At 41.2% G+C, this 20,595-nt stretch overlaps 1 protein-coding gene across 1 annotated transcript in view; it reads right to left on the bottom strand.

Annotated features, from left to right (window-relative positions):
* Window positions 1–2,291: 2,291 nt before the first annotated feature.
* The window catches only part of ELP4 (elongator acetyltransferase complex subunit 4), a 252,163-nt gene continuing 233,859 nt past the window's right edge, over window positions 2,292–20,595 (bottom strand). Inside the window, exon 10 of the mRNA XM_060018644.1 lies at window positions 2,292–4,579. Within this exon, the coding sequence (XP_059874627.1) occupies window positions 4,448–4,579 (132 nt within the window). The 3' untranslated portion in view covers window positions 2,292–4,447. The remainder of the gene's footprint in view (window positions 4,580–20,595) is intronic.

Genomic DNA, 20,595 nt, shown 5'->3' with positions numbered 1-20,595 from the left:
CCACCAGAGTTGCCTGCACACTGAGACATGCTGACTGCAGTTTTTATACGTGTGCATGTAGTTTGATTGACTGTGAGCCTGCGCTGCACGCGTGCACACTTCTGCGGCAGTGTGCGCACGTACGCACTATTGGTAGAGTCGCCCGTGCAGATATTTCTACCTCCTAACGTTTTGCAGCCTACATTCCTTGAGGGACATGTGCCTAGGGAACTGTCAGAGGAAGGCTATGTGTGAGTGTGTGTGACAGCCGCTGGCTGGCTCACTTCTTCCCTGCAAGAAGGGACGGTTTCCAAGTGACTCTGATTTGGGCCAGCGTCAGGCAGCCGGTCCTGGCCCACGGCTCTGTTGTGCAGAGAGCAGAGACTTTGGAGCACCGGGTGTGGCATTTGGGTGCAGGAGCTGAGGCCGGGAGGAGGGGAGTACTGTGGCCGCAGAGGAGAGCTGCCTGTGTGCACTTAGGCACGTACACGTGTCCTCTGAGGGTCAGGCTTGCCAGGGCGCGGTGGCTCAGCACCCTGGTTTAGTCTGAAGCGGCCACTCAGCTGCAGATGCCCTCTGATCCAGCAGGATGGGTCAGCTGCCTTGCCTTCTGCCTCGTGCCCTCACCCTAGGGAGATGAGCTGTCCTTTTGAATGGAGCTCCAGGCATGCCCTTGGGGACAGCACGGCAGATACTGTGTGGAAGCACTGCCCCGAGGTGGCCTTCTACTCATTCTTGAACTAATTCTTGTTTATTTATTGATAGGTATATTTATATATTTATGAATGGGAACTCTTCAGGGATGCTTTGACGCCATCTTCCAGGATGGTGGCCATCTATTTGTGATGTCCTTGGTAGACTCGTGAGACTTTACAGCCTATGATTTTTCTCCAAACTTGACTGACTTAGGGAGACCAGGTGAACAGAATTCGAGCTGAAGGTTGAGTAAGAAACATTCAAATTACTCCAAGTAAACAAATGCGTTTTACTGTAATGAATTCCCGGAATATCCCTCCTCTCCGCCCCAAAGCTGTGCCCCCTCTTGAATGGGAAGCAGCTGCTTCTTGACGTGGCTCACATAGTCATTTCTTTCTCCTTTAAAAAAAAATCATAACGAGGCTTCCTAGGAGTCATTCATACAGTATTATTCTAAGATTCAGCTTTGTTTGGTGAATGTTTGTCATCTTAGAATGCTGTCCATATTCTTCTTTTTGCTCTGGGCTTTAATGTTAACGAGATTTTTTTTTTTTTTTAAAGGGTTTTCTTCTATGTATAACGCTTGGCTCACCAAGGCCAAACACAAATTCTTCCCTTTTCTGTTCCTCAAGAATAAACCTCATCTGTTTTTTATTATTGATAAAAAAAAATTTTTTTTTTTTTTGCCTCGGTTCTGAAAGACTTCACTGCTCAGTTTTGAAGTTCAAAGTGTAAATACTTAGGGTTAGAATTGCTTAAATTTGGTGGTGTTGATGGTGACTATCTTTGGAAAGCATTAACATGATGCTTTAGAAATGACATTCATAATGGGCTTAAACAAATGAATAGGGCTCTCCCCCTACTTTTGCTTTGTATGCGCATTCGTGTGTTGATTCTTTAAAAGACAGGGAATTGATTGCAGTGTTGCTTCCTCTTGAAGTAGTTTTATTTTGTCTAGTGTTAGTATTTGCAGGTCTTGGAGGTGGAGATAAAGAATAAATGGAAGAGAGAGGTGGAAATTGGTGGCTACTATAAAGAAATTCGGAAGGTCTTAGAACCCCAGCACCTGAGTAGACTCTAGCAGTCAAAATATTTACCTCATGTTAAAGAAAGGCAAATCTAGCATAAGAAATGAATACCATAGAGGGTTTAGAAGTTTTAGAAACATTTAAAAGATATGAGGACGTTTCAAACACTGTTTGGCATTGTTACTTAAACTCTTTGAGACAAGCTGATAATTGAAAAAGAAATCTGTCAACAGAGTGTATATTTTATAATATACCAAAATGGTCTGTATACCTACAGTAGCATTATTGAGGACCAGTATTTTTATGTAGTAAGTTATTAGCATATGGACAATTGATGTTTCCAGAAGGGAAGAAAACACATTTTTAGAGTGGGTTTTTATCAGTGCAAAACAAAAATATACATCCCTCTCCAGTAGCTTGTTTTTTACAAAGCTTGCCTAGTGAATCAGACCCACAAAGTACCTGAATCTGATTTTTGGAAAGGCCAGGTACTATTATTGTTCAAAATGCACTTTCACTGAGTTTTAAAAGTTTCTTTTATATTTAAAATAAGGGTTCAAATATGCACATTCAATTTTTATAGTATTTATTTGCAAAGCATATACTAAATAGTAATTGGCTGTTAATCTTATAGACATGGTAGCTAGGGTAGTAAATCGATGACCTACTATTTTTGACAAGCAATTTTCATATCCGATGACCTCACATTTCCTTTTCAGTGTCAAATGCTATGTAATTCTTCCGTTGTGTGTTTGTATAAAACGAATCACAACACGGTGAGAAAAAGGTTAGCCTTATTAAAATAATAACCCAACTAAAATATTCACTTGAGCTAATTCAGATTGTTCATAATGCTTTCAAAGGACATAGCAAAGCTTTTGTGGAGTATTTGCATATTATTTATTAACTATGGACTAAACTGATTTTTTGAAGTTGCTTTACATTTTAAAAGCACCTTTGCTTAATATGAAAGCCCTTTAATTTTAACTGACAGATCAATTCTTAAACTTTATTTTGAAAAGAAAATGGGGAAGAATTTGTGTCTTTTGAATTAAAAGAAGTGAAAAAAATAAACCAGACATTCTAAAAAAATAGAAGAAGAAACCTGATTTTTAGTACTAATGAAATAGCAGGTGACAAAATAGTTGTCTTTTTGATTTTGATCACAAAAAATAAACTGGTAGTGACAGGATATGATGGAGAGATTTGACATCCTGTCATTGATTCAATTATTCTAATTCTGAATAAAAGCTGTATACAGTATGTGTTTATGCTACAGTGGGTTTTTTTTAAGTGACTGACATTCATCATATCGGTTAGACAGTTTTAAAAACCTAGGCTTTGTTTTCCGCAATGTTGTCAAGAACAAATAAAGTATAATTTGTGGTATATTAAAAGCAAACTGCTCAAAAATGCTAGATATAACTGCTTCAAGATAGGCTAATATATTTGGAAATGTATCTTGAAAATTCAGTTTCTCCTAACAGATGTTAAACAGCTTTTTTTAAAAACTGAGACTCAAGTTACTTTTCTTTTACTTTTTGTCTACTATTTGTCAAAAGCTTTGAGAATATGGAACTATGATTCAAAAAACTAGTATTTCATATGAAAACGAGTTCAATATATCCGCAAAGCCATGTTTATATTGTTATAACTGTACACACCTACCAATGTTCCTAATTAACAAAGGGTTTTACCTGATGCAATGGAAATCTGAGTTAGCTTTTTTATACTTTGTCTCAGACCGATGTTTTGTAAAAATCTCTCACCAAGCTTCAATACATGTTTTTCCCCAGTATCCTAGCATGAATGTAGCTGTCGGTTTGAATTTCAATCCTGAATTATGTCTATTGACATAATTTCACAGTGCAGACTTTAATTGTTTCAACAGAGACCATCTACTTCTTTGTCTAAGTTTTCTATCACTCAAGTTCTTTATAGTTATTAACTACTAGGGCAGACTAATTATTTTTAATGGAGTCTTAACCCCAAAATACTATCTTGTTTTCATCAATTTCATAACAGGATGCATAAATGCAAATTCATTTTATTTTAGTCTTCATATATTAGCAAACAAATTTTTTCATTTCTTAAAAAAACCTTAGCATTTTTGGTAGGAGGTGTCTTTTTCAGAAATGAAGAGAAAATACGTTTTTCATATATAATTTTGAATTTCATAATGTTTCATATGCTACCTGCTGTAACATGCACTTTACCATGACCTGAGTGCCTTAAACACACATACACTAATGACCACTGTAAGGCATCTTGATTTGCTTTTATTTAAAAATAAAATTATTGGGGCTTCCCTGGTGGCGCAGTGGTTGAGACTCCGCCTGCCGATGCAGGGGACACGGGTTCGTGCCCCGGTCCGGGAAGATCCCACATGTCACGGTGCAGCTGGGCCCGTGAGCCATGGCCGCTGAGCCTGCGCGTCCGGAGCCTGTGCTCGGCAACGGGAGAGGCCACAGCAGTGAGAGGCCCACGTACCGCAAAAAAAAAAATAAAATTATCTATTTTCTCTAGATATAGCATAAAACAAAATTTAAAGTGAAAGTATTTCTGCTGTACTATTTCTGTATAGAAAGTTGGTTAAAATAACAAAGAACGGTGGCCTCATTTTGCAATCCTAACTGTTTTTCAAGGATTGGAGGTCAAATCGTTAAGAAAAATATTTACATAAGCTATTAGCAATCATAATTAGAGTGTCATATAATTCTGCATCAACCACTAAGGAGGAATCACTAGAAGTCCAGGTGCTTCTTGCCTCGGGCCGTCATGCCACAGCCTGGGCCCAGCAGCTTGGCGGATTCTGCCAGATCCTGTTTGCTCGAGCGGCTCACTGTGTCTGACAAGTCTGGAGGCAAATGCAGCCGCTATGGCAGAAGATTTCAGGGGAAGGAAAGAAAGAAGAAAAGAAATAATTAATTTTGCTTTTGCCAGCACACTTCAGAATACAATATTATGCTCTGTTGATCAGCATTTAGTCTTGCATATAAAATTCCTGCTAAAACAGTTCTTCAGACTGAAGCCCAATATAATCACATCCTATTTCTACTAGATTTTACAAATTGTAGCCATTACAGAAACTGGACCAGGAATCTTAGTGGCACATTTCCAGAGTCCAAACCTAAATGTATTAAGATTTTTCTTACTGAGGTAGAAGTGAAAACATGGAAGTGCATAAATAAAAGCTAATTGAAAAATATCACATAATAATGGCAGGGTTGTTTTTTGGCTTTTTTTTTTTTGGCTAGAGCTCCAAGATGGTATTATTTTTCAACTGAATGTAGCTTTTCAGCAATTATGGATTCCCACAAATGCTTGTTTCCCTTTGTCTATTAAGTTGACCTAATGATTTTTATTTTAAGGCTATACTTTCTTTAAGGAACTTACAATTTTCATAGACAAATGTCATATTGACATAATGAAAAAAATGATACCAATCAAAGGGTCAATATTTTTCAAACGCCCAGATAAGTCAGCCATAACATCTGCTATAGGTCTTGGTAGTTTCTGTGCATCATGTTGGGTCATGTTTTCAAACATACAGTGTAGCTTTGAACATCTCTCCATCCTAACTGTTTTTCTGCAGATCCAGGTTGATTTAAGGAGAGCCAGTAACCAACCATCATTACAAAACAGTTACTGTAATTAGGGAGAAATATTCATATTTCAAAAGACCTTTTTTGGTTTTCAAAAGGCTCTCTATCAAATTCCTTCAACTATCAGTGCTCCCAGACCACATGATTTGTTTCATAAAAATCCAAACTCAAAGGAACATGTTTCTTGCATGAGGCAGAGTGGGTGTGTGAGGCTAAAGGTAAGTAGGGCAGGATGGGGTCATCCCCTGATGACTAAGCAAAGCCTTGATGAGGTGAACTGGCCTGGAGACAACCTACCTGAAACCCTTCATTTGAAAACTCCCTTCAATATGAAAAAAAAAAAATCAAGATGAAAAAGGGAAAAACCATTTTTTGGGGTCAAAATATTGTGATCCACCAGCATATGTTCTGGCTAGTTTCTTTCCTGATAAAAGGCTTGTTTATTGTCATGTAAACACAAGCTGTGCGCAAGGATCAAAACATTTTAAAACATTAAAAATAATTTATGAAAATATTCTTCCTTGATTTCAGTTTGCTGGTACAAGTATATCTAGGATGAAAGACACTATTATATAGATATGTGATCAACAAAGATGTCAGAAAGGTCCAGAAAAGCTATAATATCCATACAGTAATATAAAAATAGTATTATTCATTTGTATGCTTAGCACCCAGCCTGTCACTTAAGTCATTAAATGTCTATTTCTTGAATAATAAAAAAGAACTCAAATAAGACATATTTTGCCTTTGCTTTAAACAATTCTTTCATTTCTTCATACCCTAGTTTCAGAAAGGATTTAAGGTATAAATGAAAGTGTGAAAGGCTCAGGAAGGAATCTAAAAGACATGCGTGACTCTAAAGTCTGAGGACACGAATGTCTTTGCAGTAGTGTTAACTCTATCAATGTTCATGTGAGGAAGCAGGAGGGGAAGAGATATTTAATTATATGGCTGAGTTTAAATGTTTCTTTAAGATCTTGTAGTAATTGCTAATGAGCAAAGGAAAAATGACTAGGGTATATGCATGACCTGAAGGCTCTCTGAAACTTAAAGAAAAGTCACCATTAAAAAACATATGTGTGGGGGCTTCCCTGGTGGCATAGTGGTTGAGAGTCTGCCTGCCGATGCAGGGGACATGGGTTCGTGCCCCAGTCTGGGGAGATCCCGCATGCCGCGGAGCGGCTGGGCCCGTAAGCCATGGCCGCTGAGCCTGCGTGTCGGGAGCCTGTGCTCCGCAACGGGAGAGGCCACAACAGTGAGAGGCCCGCGTACCGCAAAAAAAAAAAAAACAAAAAAACCCTTATGTGTGTGTTTTCGTGTGTGTGTGTGTGTATGTGTGTGTGTGTACTTTTGTTTGGGACCTCACAAAGATGAGGTCAGATGGTGATTAGGCTGTTTAGGAAATCAACTGGAGTCAACAAATATTTAGAATCTACTCGAAGCAAGGCATTCTGAAAAGATATGTGAACAGAGCACCCTCCACACTCCGTGCTGCCTTACAATCCAGTAACAGGCATGAGGCAAGCACACAGGTAACCCTCATAGTGAGCAGTCCAAGTTTTGTCTACAAGAACAGCAGAGACAAAGCAGAAATCCTGCTGCGGGGAAGGGGGCCAGAAAAAGCTTCACCGAGATGGGCTAGGTGTTAAATACTGAACTGGGTTCTGACATACAGAAATGGTGATTTGCTTAACGGTGGAATGGATACATCTCTAAGATGCATTTGGTGGAAGGCTTCTACTGCTCTGACAATCCAAATGAGGAAACTAATGTAGTTTATTCAGAACCAGCATAATACCATTTATTTCAGGAGCTTACCTATTTGCTAAAAATTTCTCTTCCTTTGCTTCTCTAGGCAATGAGTGTGAGCCAGTTGGCGGAAAGCCCTTCATAGCAAAAGTAGCTAAATGTGATGTGTGACATGCTTGGAAATCTTTCAGGTTGAATGGCTTTGAAGAAGAGTCAAATACCATTCGTGTGTAACTTCTGAGCACAAAAATTTGGGGTGATGTGGTTAAATGCTTCTAACCAAATGTCACACCGTAAAAGCTAGTTGCAAACCCGTGTCCTTTGAAAAAAGCCAAAGGATGGCTCTTGGAAACATGTGAATCTACGTGTGATTTTGCCAGCTTTTGCTGATTATTACTTGAATGAGCTTACTCTGCAGCCTAAATTCTCAAGCAGTGGGTTTTGTTTTCTCCCTTTCTAAGCCTCCCCCCGTGCACCACGTCAGTGCGATGTGAAGCAGCGAGGAAGAAGGAGAGATCAGGTTCCAGGCTTGCCAGGTGTGTCAGGCACTTTCCCTTTGAGGCTTCCAAAGCACTTACACACTTGACACGTCAACGTTCAGATGCTGCTGTACCCCAGATCTGTCTTCTGAGAAAATGTGCTGTAAGATACTCTACACAGCATGGTGACCTCTTTAGACCAAAGCTGCAAGGCTGTGGGGGTATAAACGTTTGGACCTTGATAATGGTTATGGTTTCAGTAAAAATCAAGACTATCAAAAAATCTTGTAGAGATTCAATCTTGTAAACCAGATCAAGGTATTCATCTTTCTCATTTTATACCTGGGGTTCTGAGGCCAGAGCCAAAAACATACCTTACATCTTTTTTTAAAATTTATTTTATTTTATCCATTTATTTAATTTTTGGCTGCACTGGGTCTTCGCTGCTGCACACGGGTTTTTCCTCTAGTTGCTGAGAGCGGGGGGCTACTCTTCGTTGTGGTGCACTGGCTTCTCATTGCGGTGGCTTCTCTTGTTGCGGAGCATGGGCTCTAGGCGCATGGGCTTCAGTAGTTGTGGCTCACCGACTCTAGAGGGCAGGCTCAGTAGTTGTGGCTCGCGGGCTCTAGAGCACAGGCTCAGTAGTTGTGGCTTGCGGCTCAGTAGTTGTGGCTCGTGGGCTCTAGAGCGCAGGCTCAATAGTTGTGGCTCGCGGCTCAGTAGTTGTGACTCGCGGGCTCTAGAGCGCAGGCTCAGTAGTTGTGGCGCATGGGCTTAGTTGCTCTGCAGCATGTGGGATCTTTTCAGACCAGGGCGCGAACTGGTGTCCCCTGCATTGGCAGGCGGATTCTTAACCACTGTGCCACCAGGGAAGCCCTACCTTACATCTAGAGCTAAAATTTTTTCCACCTGATTTTCTTTTCCCAAATTCTGGGAGGAAGGGATTGTGCTGCTGAGGAAGGAGATGCTTGTCTGGCTGACTGCCTGCCTATTTTTTCCATGAATGCCTTGTCTAGAATGATGATTTCTATGTAGGCAAAGGGATCTGGGAAAGGTGCGACAACTCCCAAGCTTCCGCAGAGGCCTATGTACTTTACAGCGATTCATCCCACTGCGTTAATGGGTCCCTTTTCTTCAGCACTTCAAGGTGGGAAACAGCGAGGCTGACAAAATGCCCTGGCGGATAAGGGGAGTTCCTGCCAAAAGGCACCCTTAGCCCCATAGGAAGTCCTGGGTCATAATAAAGAAGTAGCAGCTGAAGTGCTTTGCTCTGTGGCCCCAGGGAGTACCAAGCCGAGCTGGACCGAGATTCTTCCCCCTCTGCCTACCTCTCTGTCCCTTAGTTGGGCTGAGCCACTGACTATATTTTGTTCCTTCTTGAGTCAGCACCTCTGCTGATCGTACATAGGATTGGGTTTCCTGGCTCCACGGTTCTCTTCCTAATTCCTTTTCTCCCAGCCTGCCAGACCTGTGCTCAGCACTCACAGTTCCCAGACAGAAGGGGCAAGATAATGAATCTAGGTTACACCTGGATTTGAGACAAATTGCAGGTAAATACCATTAAAATAAGTTAAATCAATTTATATTTTTCATATTTTGCCAAGACCAAACCAGCAGGCACTGTTTGTTTTCTGAAAACAACTGATGTAGTACATTTTAACCATTAGGAAATGAATATTTGTTTTAATTCTTTAAAATTTATGACATTTCCTGAAAAGTCAACCTTTCCATTACTCACAGTCACAGAAATAGGAGTTAATATTTCAAAATACTTCCTAATAGTTTTTTTCTTTTTTCTTTAAAACACAACGAATTTAAATTAAAACTTGTAAACACCTTAGAACATATAGGTTCTACATTGGTCCCTTCACAGAGGCAGCCAGTTTAATACCTCCCTCCGTCACTCGCTCTCAATGTGACTTCAGATAAGTCACTTCACCTGTCTAGCTTCAGTATCCTCATCTATCACAAGTGAATAATTCTCCCCTCATAAGACCGTTATGGGGATCATATGAGATATGAAGTGTTTTGTGAATTATTAAGTACTACACTAATTTATTTCTACCTCTTTTTGCTTCAGGAAGGCATTTGAGGTGGCTCGTAAAAATACCTTTGGGAAAGATAAAAATAAGTGAGCTTATTAGGGCAAGGAAGTGAATCTACAAATTTAATGAAAAACATACATTTGTAAGCAACAGCAACAGAATATTGGACTTGGCCAGCAGGTCTCATCACTAAGTCTGAGCATTTACTACACATTGCCCTCTACTGCAGTGCTGTAAAGAAATATAAACATAAAAGGAAACTGCAGTCATTGTCTCTGCTTCTGGGAAGATTTAAAAAGGCTAAATAGTTTCCCTCATACTTAGTAAGACAATAGTGAAAATGGGGCATGTCAGGTGCCTGGCTTCTGGGCCAGTGAAAATATGCATGGCTGTATTAAAGAGGCAATTTGGGGTCCATTTATTTATTTTTATTTATCTATTTTTAAAATTTATTTATTTTTGGCTGCGTTGGGTCTTCGTTGCCGCACGCAACCTTTCTCTAGTTGTGGAGGCTACTCTTCGTTGAAGTGCGCAGGCTTCTCATTGCGGTGGCTTCTCTTGTTGCGGAGCACGGGCTCTAGGTGCACGGGCTTCAGTATTTGTGGCACGTGGGCTCAGTAGTTGTGGCTCGCAGGCTCTAGAGCGCAGGCTCAGTAGTTGTGGCGCACGGGCTTAGTTGCTCCGCGGCATGTGGGATCTTCCCAGACCAGGGCTTGAACCCGTGTCCCCTGCACTGGCAGGCAGATTCTTAACCACTGTGCCACCAGGGAAGCCCATATTTATTAAAAAAAAATCTATCTTGCACATGTATTTAATGCTGACACGATAACAAAAGAAATGTCAGAAGATGAAGCTTCTCCACTCACGTTTTAAAAGCATTTCCCCTTCTTTATATCATGGGCAGGAAACCAATGCACAAAAGACTTGCCATCCCACTCCATTGATTCTTTCAAGAGCTGTCTGATGCCCTAACCTGGAGCATGATTTGCTGACTTCTGTAGCCATATTCTGTGTTATGAGGCACTGCTCTGGATGGTAGGGAATGAATTAGAGTACAGGCTAAGTAGCTGCCATACAGAGATATCCCAACCCACTTCAGAAAATGGCTAAAAACCAGAAGTTTATTTATCTCCCACTTTACGGGCCAGAAGTAGGCAATGCTGAGCTGGAAGGACTGGTCTGCCATCCTCAACAAGCGGCTCCCACTTCTGGCTCCAAGGCTGATCTTTTTGCTCTCTCTCAGCTGGTGGGAAGCAGGGGCCATGAAGGAAGACTTGCAAGTTGGACACATCACTTCCATACACATCCAGAACTTAAACATGGCCACACCTGGTTGTGAGGGAGGCTGAGAAATGTTTTAAAATATGTTAAGATGTTCAGCAAACGCATTACTATGGAAGAAGGAGCAAATGGATACCGGGAGACAACCAGTAGTCAGCTACAGTTTTGAGAAGGGCCACAGCGAAACGATCACCCTCCCGAAGCATTCACTCTGTGTGTGTGAGCTTCTGCTAATGGCGGAAGGCTCCCTACTTAGTTTCTGACCAAGGAAATGCACGCCTGATGCCCCCACCAGCCCAGAGGGCAGGGGTTAAAGTAGTCCTCAGAGTCTCTCTTATATCATAAAAAGAGAGATATTTCCTTTGTGGAGAGGCTGATTTCCTTCCGGGGGCGCTAGGAGGAGGGTAGAGGGAAGGAACCAGATGAAGCAGGCTTTGATATGTTATTCATCATCACTATTATTTCTTCACAAGATTTCAGAGTGTTATTTCAACTTGCAAAAAGCCCGCACAGTGTTATATGCCGTTATATAATTATTATATTTTTATATCATTGCATTTATATTATTCCATAATTATTACATTATTACAATGCAATGTTACATTGTAGTTATTCTACATCTGGCTAAAATTTTGCAATGTGGAAGATGCATTTGCCTAATTTTGGTGAATTTTGTGTTACTCTTACATATGAGTAGGGCAGTGGAAATCATGCCAGAACCATATTTTTGCTCCTTTTGGATTGCTAAGTGTATGTTTGATAGCAGCCGAATATTTCTGGAAGAAATGCTGCCAAAACATGGTCAGGTTTTAGGTTTCAGTTTTGTTTGTTTGTTTAAGATCCAATTCATCCCCAGGGTTTTGGATTAAAATTGTTTTACTGAATGTCATAATCATACTATATCCTTTGAATTGAAAAAAATTCATTTGGTTCTTCCTGATTGATCTGAAAATTAGACAAAATTTCAGAGCTGGAACATTGCACATTGGCTGCCCATTGAAAAATGCTCAGGTGTGCAATTATTCTGACCGTCAATTATAACTGACAGTATTGTCTTGCCTCCAAACTCACCTCTCTGAAAGCAGATTGTGAAGAACTCACTTGTCTAAACAAAAGTGTGATTTGTGAAAAGGCATGTGTCTGTGGCAGAGATTGCTAGCTTACTCCCAATATCTATTCTCTTCCTTTGCAGCGAGTAAAAGAATCTCTGCGTATTAGTGGGACACATGGCCTCCCAGAATAAAGGCCATGCTCCCCAGCTGCCTTTGCCAATAGCTGAGGCTGAGTGATTAAGCTCTGGTTGCTTCATCTTGAGCAGAAGTGCTATGATTAAGTTCAAGGTTAGATCCTTAGAGAGGGGGAGGTGCCAATTACTTCCCTTTTCCCTTGGCATCGTTATTCGACCCCAGCAAGAGGGCCCCCGCTCTGGGCCCTGACCCACCCCTCCTCATGGGGTGAGGAATTAACAGGGTGAAGGGGATGTGCCCATCTAGAGCCTGTACCCTTCATTATAGGACACACTCTGGGTACTCAGAACCTCGGAACTCCCTGTGCAAATGGCCACAAAGCCTGCACAGGTCTCTTCCCCAGGTTTGTCCACTGTGGGCGAACTGTGTTGTCTACGTGCACACCCTGGGGCCCCAGCAGGAGCCAAGGGGTGGCTGTTTGTGGGGAGTGTGGACAGAGTTTGGATGTGAAGCCTGGGTGTCCCCAAGCACAATCACGTTGCCCGCTGTGTGTGGGAAGGAGACAGGGGTGGGGAGAGAAAGGAGATGGGCTGTAGGCCCGTTCTTCCTATGTCTCCATGTTCTGGAGTAGAGCCCTGATCCTAAATTTAAACTTGGCTTTCCAGGTAGGTATATTTGTGAAGGAAGGAAGGGAATGCATATTTAATGATTTTTTGGCTTGATAACTTAAAAATATTGAGGCATATAATAATGTGGTCTTTTATTTGCATTCCTGCTCTAGGCTCCACAACGTTAGGGACAAGCCAAACTTCCCTCTTCCCACTCGCTGAAATGTGGACTTGAGGGTAGGTGCTGAAGCAGCTGTCCTGGGCCATCAAACGGAAGCTATGGGCTGAGGAGGGCATAGCAAAACCACAGAATTAGTTTAGGGTATCTTGACACCAAAAGAGCCCTGGGTCACCGGATTGAGCTTTTATGGGGTATGTGTTCCATATTATTTAAGCCACTGCATTTTTGAATTTCTTTAATAGCAGCCTAACCTATATCCTCCTTATGGTGAATTTGGTACCTGAAAAATGGATCGAGTTCTACCATCAAAATCTAAGTTGGCAGTATATATTAGTCCATGCCACTCTCTCACCGCGTCCCAGCTCACCCTTCCCCCACCCCGTGTCCTCAAGTCCATTCTCTATATCTGCGTCTTTATTCCTGTCCTGCCCCTAGATTCTTCATAACCATTTTTTTTTTAAGGTTCCGTATATATGTGTTAGCTGATTCACTTTGTTATAGAGCAGAAACTAACACACCATTGAGAAGCAATTAGACGCCAATAAAGATGTTTTAAAAAAAGAAAAATCTAAGTTGGCTTAGTGGTTGGAAGGTGGGCAGTGAGGTCAGTATCACAGATTGGAAAGCTGACTACCCTTGTTAGGCCTGTGGCTCTAGTTGAAACACTGGAGAAATTCAGGATATTGTTGTGTTAGTGGCTTCTTGCCATTTTTGGCAAAATTATTTACAAAAGAGAAATGAACTTAGGCTAGAGCTATAGAATATGCAAGAAGAGGTAGAGGGACTACAACTCTATTTAAGGAAATGCCCTGCCTGCAGCTCACAACTTAAAGTGAATAAAAGCTTGGTAATTTGGGATGTCAGAGAGTTGAAAAAACCCAGCTATTTCTGCAATTGCACACCAGAGCAGGCAACCTTCACAGATCTCTTTGCCCCTAAGCCTTGGTGAAATACCTCATTAAGAGGCTGGCCAGAAAATGGGGGCCGGCTCAGAGACAAAAGTCAGATTAAGGGTGTTGCCTTCCCTCTCAAGTCAATTATTTCAGATGGCTTCAAGCTAGTTACAAGTAAGATGAAAGAGATGGGTATAGGTAGAACAGAGAGGCCAGAAAATAAGACTCAAGTCTTACAAGGTAAGAGTTGTGGTGGACATGCACCCATTTCAACTGCCTTGTGGTGTGTCTGCCTGCAGGTAAGGGGCTGGAGAAGTGTGAATTAGGCTTATCCAGTTAGATGCAGCTGTACTATTTAGAAGGTAGAAGAGAAGCAGGTGCTCTCCTCCTGCTACTTTTACTGCTGCAATTGGCAAGCACTGTTGCAGGGACAGTTTTTTTTGTTGTTGTGTTTTTCTGCATTCTAGTGACTAGTCAACAGCTTCACAGGCTTCCCGGGAGCAGAGAGGCAGCTGTGGAAATGGAGGCCAGCCCAGTGTTTCAGTGTCCAGTGACTTGCTTGATGGGGGCCAAGAAGCACTGGCAGCAGTGGCAGCGGGAAGTTACTTGCCCCAAGATTGCAGCTGTGTGCTTTCAGTGAATAGCTCCAGTTGCGGTCTCCCAGTTCCTCTCCTTCCTGACTTTGGTGGAGGCAGTAGCCTCCCTGGAGGCCAGTTTGGTGACATTATCCTTCAGCCCTTCCAATTATTGCACTAGCTCCCAGTTTTCTGGTATAACCTTTCTGACTGCATCAAATAATCAGATGGGATCTGTTTCCTGCAGCTGAACCCGAGAACTATGTCTGGACAACTCTTTGGCTGTGATTACTTGCATGTGGAAGCAAAGGGAAGCAAATCAACCCGGAACCTCATAAAATTTTGAGGGGGTTGTTTTGCCAAAGAAACTACAAGCCTGGTCAAGAGTCTATGAGTATTCAACCCCTAAAGAAATCTTAAGTCCCCAAATCTGATCTATCAATAAGTGGGCTGTAAAAACTGTGCAGCCCCCAAAGGGCCCAGACTCTAATAGTGACTTCACGTAGCCGTCAATGATAATGGACAAGGAATAACTTTCTAAAAGGATACAAAGGAGAGTGGATAAGGGAGTTCCTTCCAGAGGGCAGAACTGAGGGTTACAAACTGGGCTACACTCCTCTACTGCCAGGGCAGAGAATTTTTGCAGTTTCTCTGCTGTAGGATTCCCCACTCACCCCTGAAGAAGAGGTAAGTGTGTGGGAAGAGGCTGTGCACGGATATTTGGACTCTGAAGGGCTGCGGACACTGATAGAGACTGTCATTAACCTCCAGTGTCCACTCTCCCTTCCTCCTTTAGCAGAAGAACCCAGGGATATACGGCCATCCTGAATAAAGACTTTACTTCCAAGCTTCCCTTTCAACTGGTTGTAGAATACGTGACCAAGTCTGAAAAATACCGAAGTGATGTTGCAACTTCAGGGTATTCAAATGGGATTTGAACTCAGGCATTCTGGCTTCAAAGTCCACATTCTTACTCACTGCTCTATGTGCCAGAACTTTTCTAAGCACTGGAGGTAAAATACTGAACAAGACAGGCAAAATCCTTGCTTTCAAAAAACCTACAACTTCAGAAAGGGACAATACATAGACACTTATTAACACAAGGAGAGACAGCTAACATACAGGAAAGCCAACCAATGGAGAAGATAATTCAGACAGTGAGAAGTCTTTTAAGGAAATGAAACATGGTGATACGATACTGTCTGGGGGTACCGCTCTAATTGGTGAAAGCCTTTCTGCAGAGCACATTTGAACTAAGATCTAAATTTTCAGAAAAGACCAATGAGGACCTGAAAAAGAAGTTCCCAGGCAAAGGGAATGAAATACAAAAGTCTTAAGGTAGGAATAAGCTTGGCATTTCTGAAGGACAGAAAAAAGGGCACCTTTCCTGGAGCAGTCACCAAACGGGAGTGGCCGCGGCTAGAAGTTTGGCTTGGTAGTAGCACGGTGGGAGTGGGAGGATGCTGTGGGTCAATAACAGAAAACAACAGTTGTTGCAGACGTGTATTCTATTAAAGACATAATTTTCCAAAAGGTGGTGTACACAGGCTGTTCTAGATCCTGCTTTCTTTCTTTTCTTTTTTTTTTTTTCCCTGCTTTCTTTTGATTCAGAAAAGACATTCTAGTCACTAAGTGACCCACAGGGTCCTCCCACTCCCACCGTGCTCCTGTGGGGTGTGGTGGTTCCCAGCCTCACTCCTGCCCAGCAGGAAGATTCCAGGTGGAGGGGTTGGGCCCTGTGTGAAGTGTGCATGGAGGAAAGACTCTGGCAGTGCTGTTTGTGGGGATGGCTTGTTGCGTTTAATCCTCTTAAAATGTGAGTCAGCATCTTTTGGACTACATCATAGTAAGAATACCACCATGTTTCAGTTCCAATGTTCCTGAACTTTCAGACACTGGAGATATGGGGAGTCATGTTATTCTCCTCCTTTATTTCATACACTGATGGAGAACAAACTAGATTATTCCTGGAGAACTTTCCTTAAAATAGTTGTACCTTCGGGCTTCCCTGGTGGCACAGTGGTTGAGAGTCCACCTGCCAATGTAGGGGACACGGGTTTGTGTCCCGGTCTGGGAAGATCCCACATGCCGCGGAGCGGCTGGGCCCGTGAGCCATGGCCGCTGAGCCTGAGCGTCCAGAGCCTGTGCTCCGCAACGGGAGAGGCCACAACGGTGAGAGGCCCGTGTATCGCAAAAAAAAAAAAAAAAAAAGTTGTGCTTTCTACACAAACTAAAGGCAGTATCTTTTTCTTTTCTTTGGGTCTCTCCTTTTTCTTTTGCACATTTTATTCTCATTCATGTTCTAACATGAGCAGGAGTGAAAAAAATATATCATTTAGGTAACAGTTGGAATAAAGTGACTTGAATTGTGACCTAAACTTGGACAGTAGAAACTGTGAAAGATGCCTAACCTGCCCCCCCCCCGCCCACCACTAGCCTCTTCTCTGGGATGGATAAAGGATAAAGGAATGGGGTGGCTAAGTCCCACATGGCCACTGTGATCCTGTGGTTGTGCGTCACGGCCTGAATGAGACTCCCCATATCTCCTGAACGGACTCCCTCTCATTCATCCTTCCTGAATTGTAGCAGGGCTTCTCACTCTGGCAACCTTTTGACTGGTCTCCAACTCTGCTTAACCCAAGGCTTGTATGGGCTCTGGATCTCACAATGCAGGCAGGAGCATATAAGCTCCAGAGTGTATAGAATCTGAATTAAGCTTGAGCAGGGCCAAGCTGAGAGACTCTTGAGATCTAGGGCCCACTGCTGCTCTGGCAGTAAGCAGAAGAAGGCTGAGATCTTTCTGCGGAGGGACCATCGTTTTGATGGGCTCTTCAAGCCTGTTTTGTCCAGAAGGCCCCTTTTCTACCCGAGACAAGTGAGGAAACATTTTAGGAGCAATATTTTGGTACTACCCCTCCGATGGCTTAAGAATAGTAAGATATTTTAGGAACATATACCGTTTTCAGATCTGAATGTTGAGCTTGAAAAAAACACTTCTTTTAGAAATAAATTCAAACTACTAATTATATGAGCACTTTTTTTCTCTTAAAGCATATGGAAGCTATTCTGGAGGTGGCAAAAGGTACAATCTGCTCGTCTGCTAGAATTCAAACTAATGTTTGCTCTTTACTATAATCTGAAGCCTCCTACTCGGTAAACTGTTAGCAGATAAATATGTGTGTAAGCTCAAGGCTGATCCCTAAATCCTAGAGATTTCTGAAACTATAGCAGATGCACTTTAACTTAGGGACTGGCAGAGGTCTGACTGATACATAGCTAATGGAAGAGATGAATTCTAACATGTGAAAAAGCAGGGATCAGAGAATTTTGAAATCAGGTAATTGCTTAAGTTATCACACTAATTTCAGTCCACTAAGTAACTCCAAACTGGCAGCTTTGGATGAACACGCCCTCAACCATATATTTTCGTATGTAAGTATGAACATATATTGATTTCCTTTTGGCTGTCCATGAATGAGTCCTGGGAGCATAATAGCCAATGTGTTTGCTTGCATAATGCCCTACAGTGTATGCAGAACATTGCTCCACAAAGCCCTGAGATGGGGTATGAAGGGCTCGGTGGAAATGGCAACGTACAACATGTCGACAGCATTAAATCTCCCAACTGCTCTGTAGTTACTTTGAGATCCCCACGTTTAAGGGTTTGCTAGTTCCTGGATATGAAGAAAGAATTTTTAATGGGGCCAACTGTAGGTGTTTACAAGGGGGAATTGTTGTTTTTTATTAGGAGCTGCCTTATGTTCAATAGTTGTATTTACTTTGTCAAGCTAGCCAGAATTAGAAATCCCCATTGCTAGGCAGCCCAGAGCGTCTGTGAAGTATTTCTGGGCATTCAGAACTGAGGCATGTGCTGCCCAAAGGCAGGTTTCATTACAGTGTGTTATTTAGTCCTTGTTCGTCCCTCCCTACCCACACCCCCCCAGACAGCAGTGCTTCTATAACAGGAAACCTTGCTTACTTTATGCTGAAACATATTTACATGACTGAAACACGACAATTAACACATTTGTAAGGCTTGAGGGATAGGCGCACTTTAATGGTTTTTTGAAGCAGGCAGATTTCCTGGAGCTTTTAATCTTATTTTATTTTGTTCTGCATGCGTGAACAAGTTCTTCTTTACTATAGGTATTTGACAAAGTCTACCTGGTGTGAATGTGAATGAAAAGAAAATAATGTAAAACTTAACTTTACGTTTTATCTTTGCCAAACCGTTCCCAACTGCTTTCACCAGTTCAATGTATATTGAGGGCTATGCTATTATTTCTGACATGTTGTGTTAGCTTTTATACAAAGGCGGTTAGGTAGTATGTTTTTGGCTTGACAAAATGAAATGTGGCTTTCTCTCTACTGACAGTATAAAAACTTTTCACGATGAATGAAAAGTATCAATTACAGTGGTGATTTTCCGCACTCTTCATAGTCAAAGGTACACTCTCCTAGGTGGTGTATATTTCACTTGCTCCAAATTTAAATGAACAGCCAGGTGGTATAAAGCAGTATTATTTGATAAGTGCTATTGTGTGTGTGCGCGTGTGTATATGAGTGTGATGTTTATTTATACATATAAATATACATATAACATGGCAATGTTAGGAATATTTTAATATCTTTAAGTGTATAGATTAATTGCCGAAATCTTGGTAAAATTTTAGAAAAAATCCCTTTCATATCAGAACCCTCGGTAATGAAATGAAACTTCCATTTTCCTTCTGATTTCTGCATGTTAACTCGGAAACTCCCGCCCCAATTCTCACTAAAAGTGTACGGCAGATTTACAGATTACACTGGTTTCAAATAGTCACCCAGTACCTCTATCTCTCCCCTCCACAGACCTCCTTCCTCACCAATTTCAAAGGGAGCTCAGTGAACAGACTGGGCAAAGCGAGAGCCCTCTCTCTACATGCCTTAGGGCGGTGATGGGGCAGCACCAGACCGAGTGCACTAGCTGAGGGATACAGATTAGAGATGAGGACCTTACTCCAAAGAGTAACTCTCTGCTGAAGTGACTTCACAGATAAGAAGTATGCAGAGAATCAATTTAGTCTTAGATAGAAAACCTCTCCATGAATAATGGGAAATAAAGTTAAAGGATATGAAGCAAATAAAGCAAGAAAAAAATACTGATGATCAGAAAAGAGCAAAATATTTGTGAGTATATAGATAAATGACTATGCCTACTTCTAGGGATTTATTTTTGTATTTATTTATTTGGTTTAATCAAAATGCATATTTCTACGGAAATGTTAACAAGAGCTAAGTTTAATTTCCACATGGATAATTTAGAAGTAATTTCTCATAGAGATTATTCTCTAAAAACTCATTTGCTTTTATATGTGGAGGATTTTTTCCCCACCACTTAACTTTACCATTGAGCTAAATCTTTTTACAAGGAGGTCTGAAAGATCCTCAAAATGCAGAAGAACCAACAACCTGATATATGGAATTGGCTAAATCCTGTTTCAAGTTTTCACTGCAGTAGGAAGAGTCACTCTGGTTCAAGTAGAAACTCTGAAATTTGGGGTCATTTCAGCCAGAGTGTGCAGGTATGCTTTGGGAATGTTCCTTTTGGTATATGCAAAATTATGCTCCAAAATGAATTAATGGAGGAAAGTGATTTTGTAATTGTTATGTAGGGTTAATTCTCTAAATTTTAAAGATCTAAGTTAAATGAAATAGACATATTTGTACATTTCTATTTGATTCCCTTAATATTATACGTGCACAAAAATCTGTCGAGGCATTGAAAGCAAAGGAAAGCATGATTTGTGGAAAAAGATCATCAAATGGGTCCTAAAATTCAATATTGACAAGTTTCATAATTTAACAAACAGTGATGAAAAAATGGAGTTTTTCCTTTCAAGATTTATCAAGGAGTGGTATTTTTTCTTCTTTCATTCTAACTTATGTCCTAAAGGGATGTTATTTGCTCTAAATCACTTTAAGCAAATACATCAAATTATTACCCAATTAAATATCTGTAAATTACAGAATACATTGCAAGCACATAAAAGTCCTGTTTCTAAATGAAAAATTACAACAAACATCTTCAAGTTATCAATATATATTTATTTTTAAGTAACACTAAGATTTATAAGTGTTTATGTCCTAAATCTATTAGCTGGCTTGTATATTTTAACAGTCTACCTTAAATGTCATACGATTTCTTTCAACATAAACTAGAATTTGTAATTAAATATTAATACTTCACACAAAAGAATAATTGATTATGTTTTAAAATCATGAATCAAAAGCTATCTGAAAAGCTATG

This window comes from Delphinus delphis, chromosome 8 (assembly GCF_949987515.2).
Source record: "Delphinus delphis chromosome 8, mDelDel1.2, whole genome shotgun sequence".
In the NCBI taxonomy this organism is placed as follows: Eukaryota; Metazoa; Chordata; class Mammalia; order Artiodactyla; family Delphinidae; genus Delphinus; species Delphinus delphis.
This window is presented reverse-complemented; position numbering and strand designations above follow the sequence as displayed.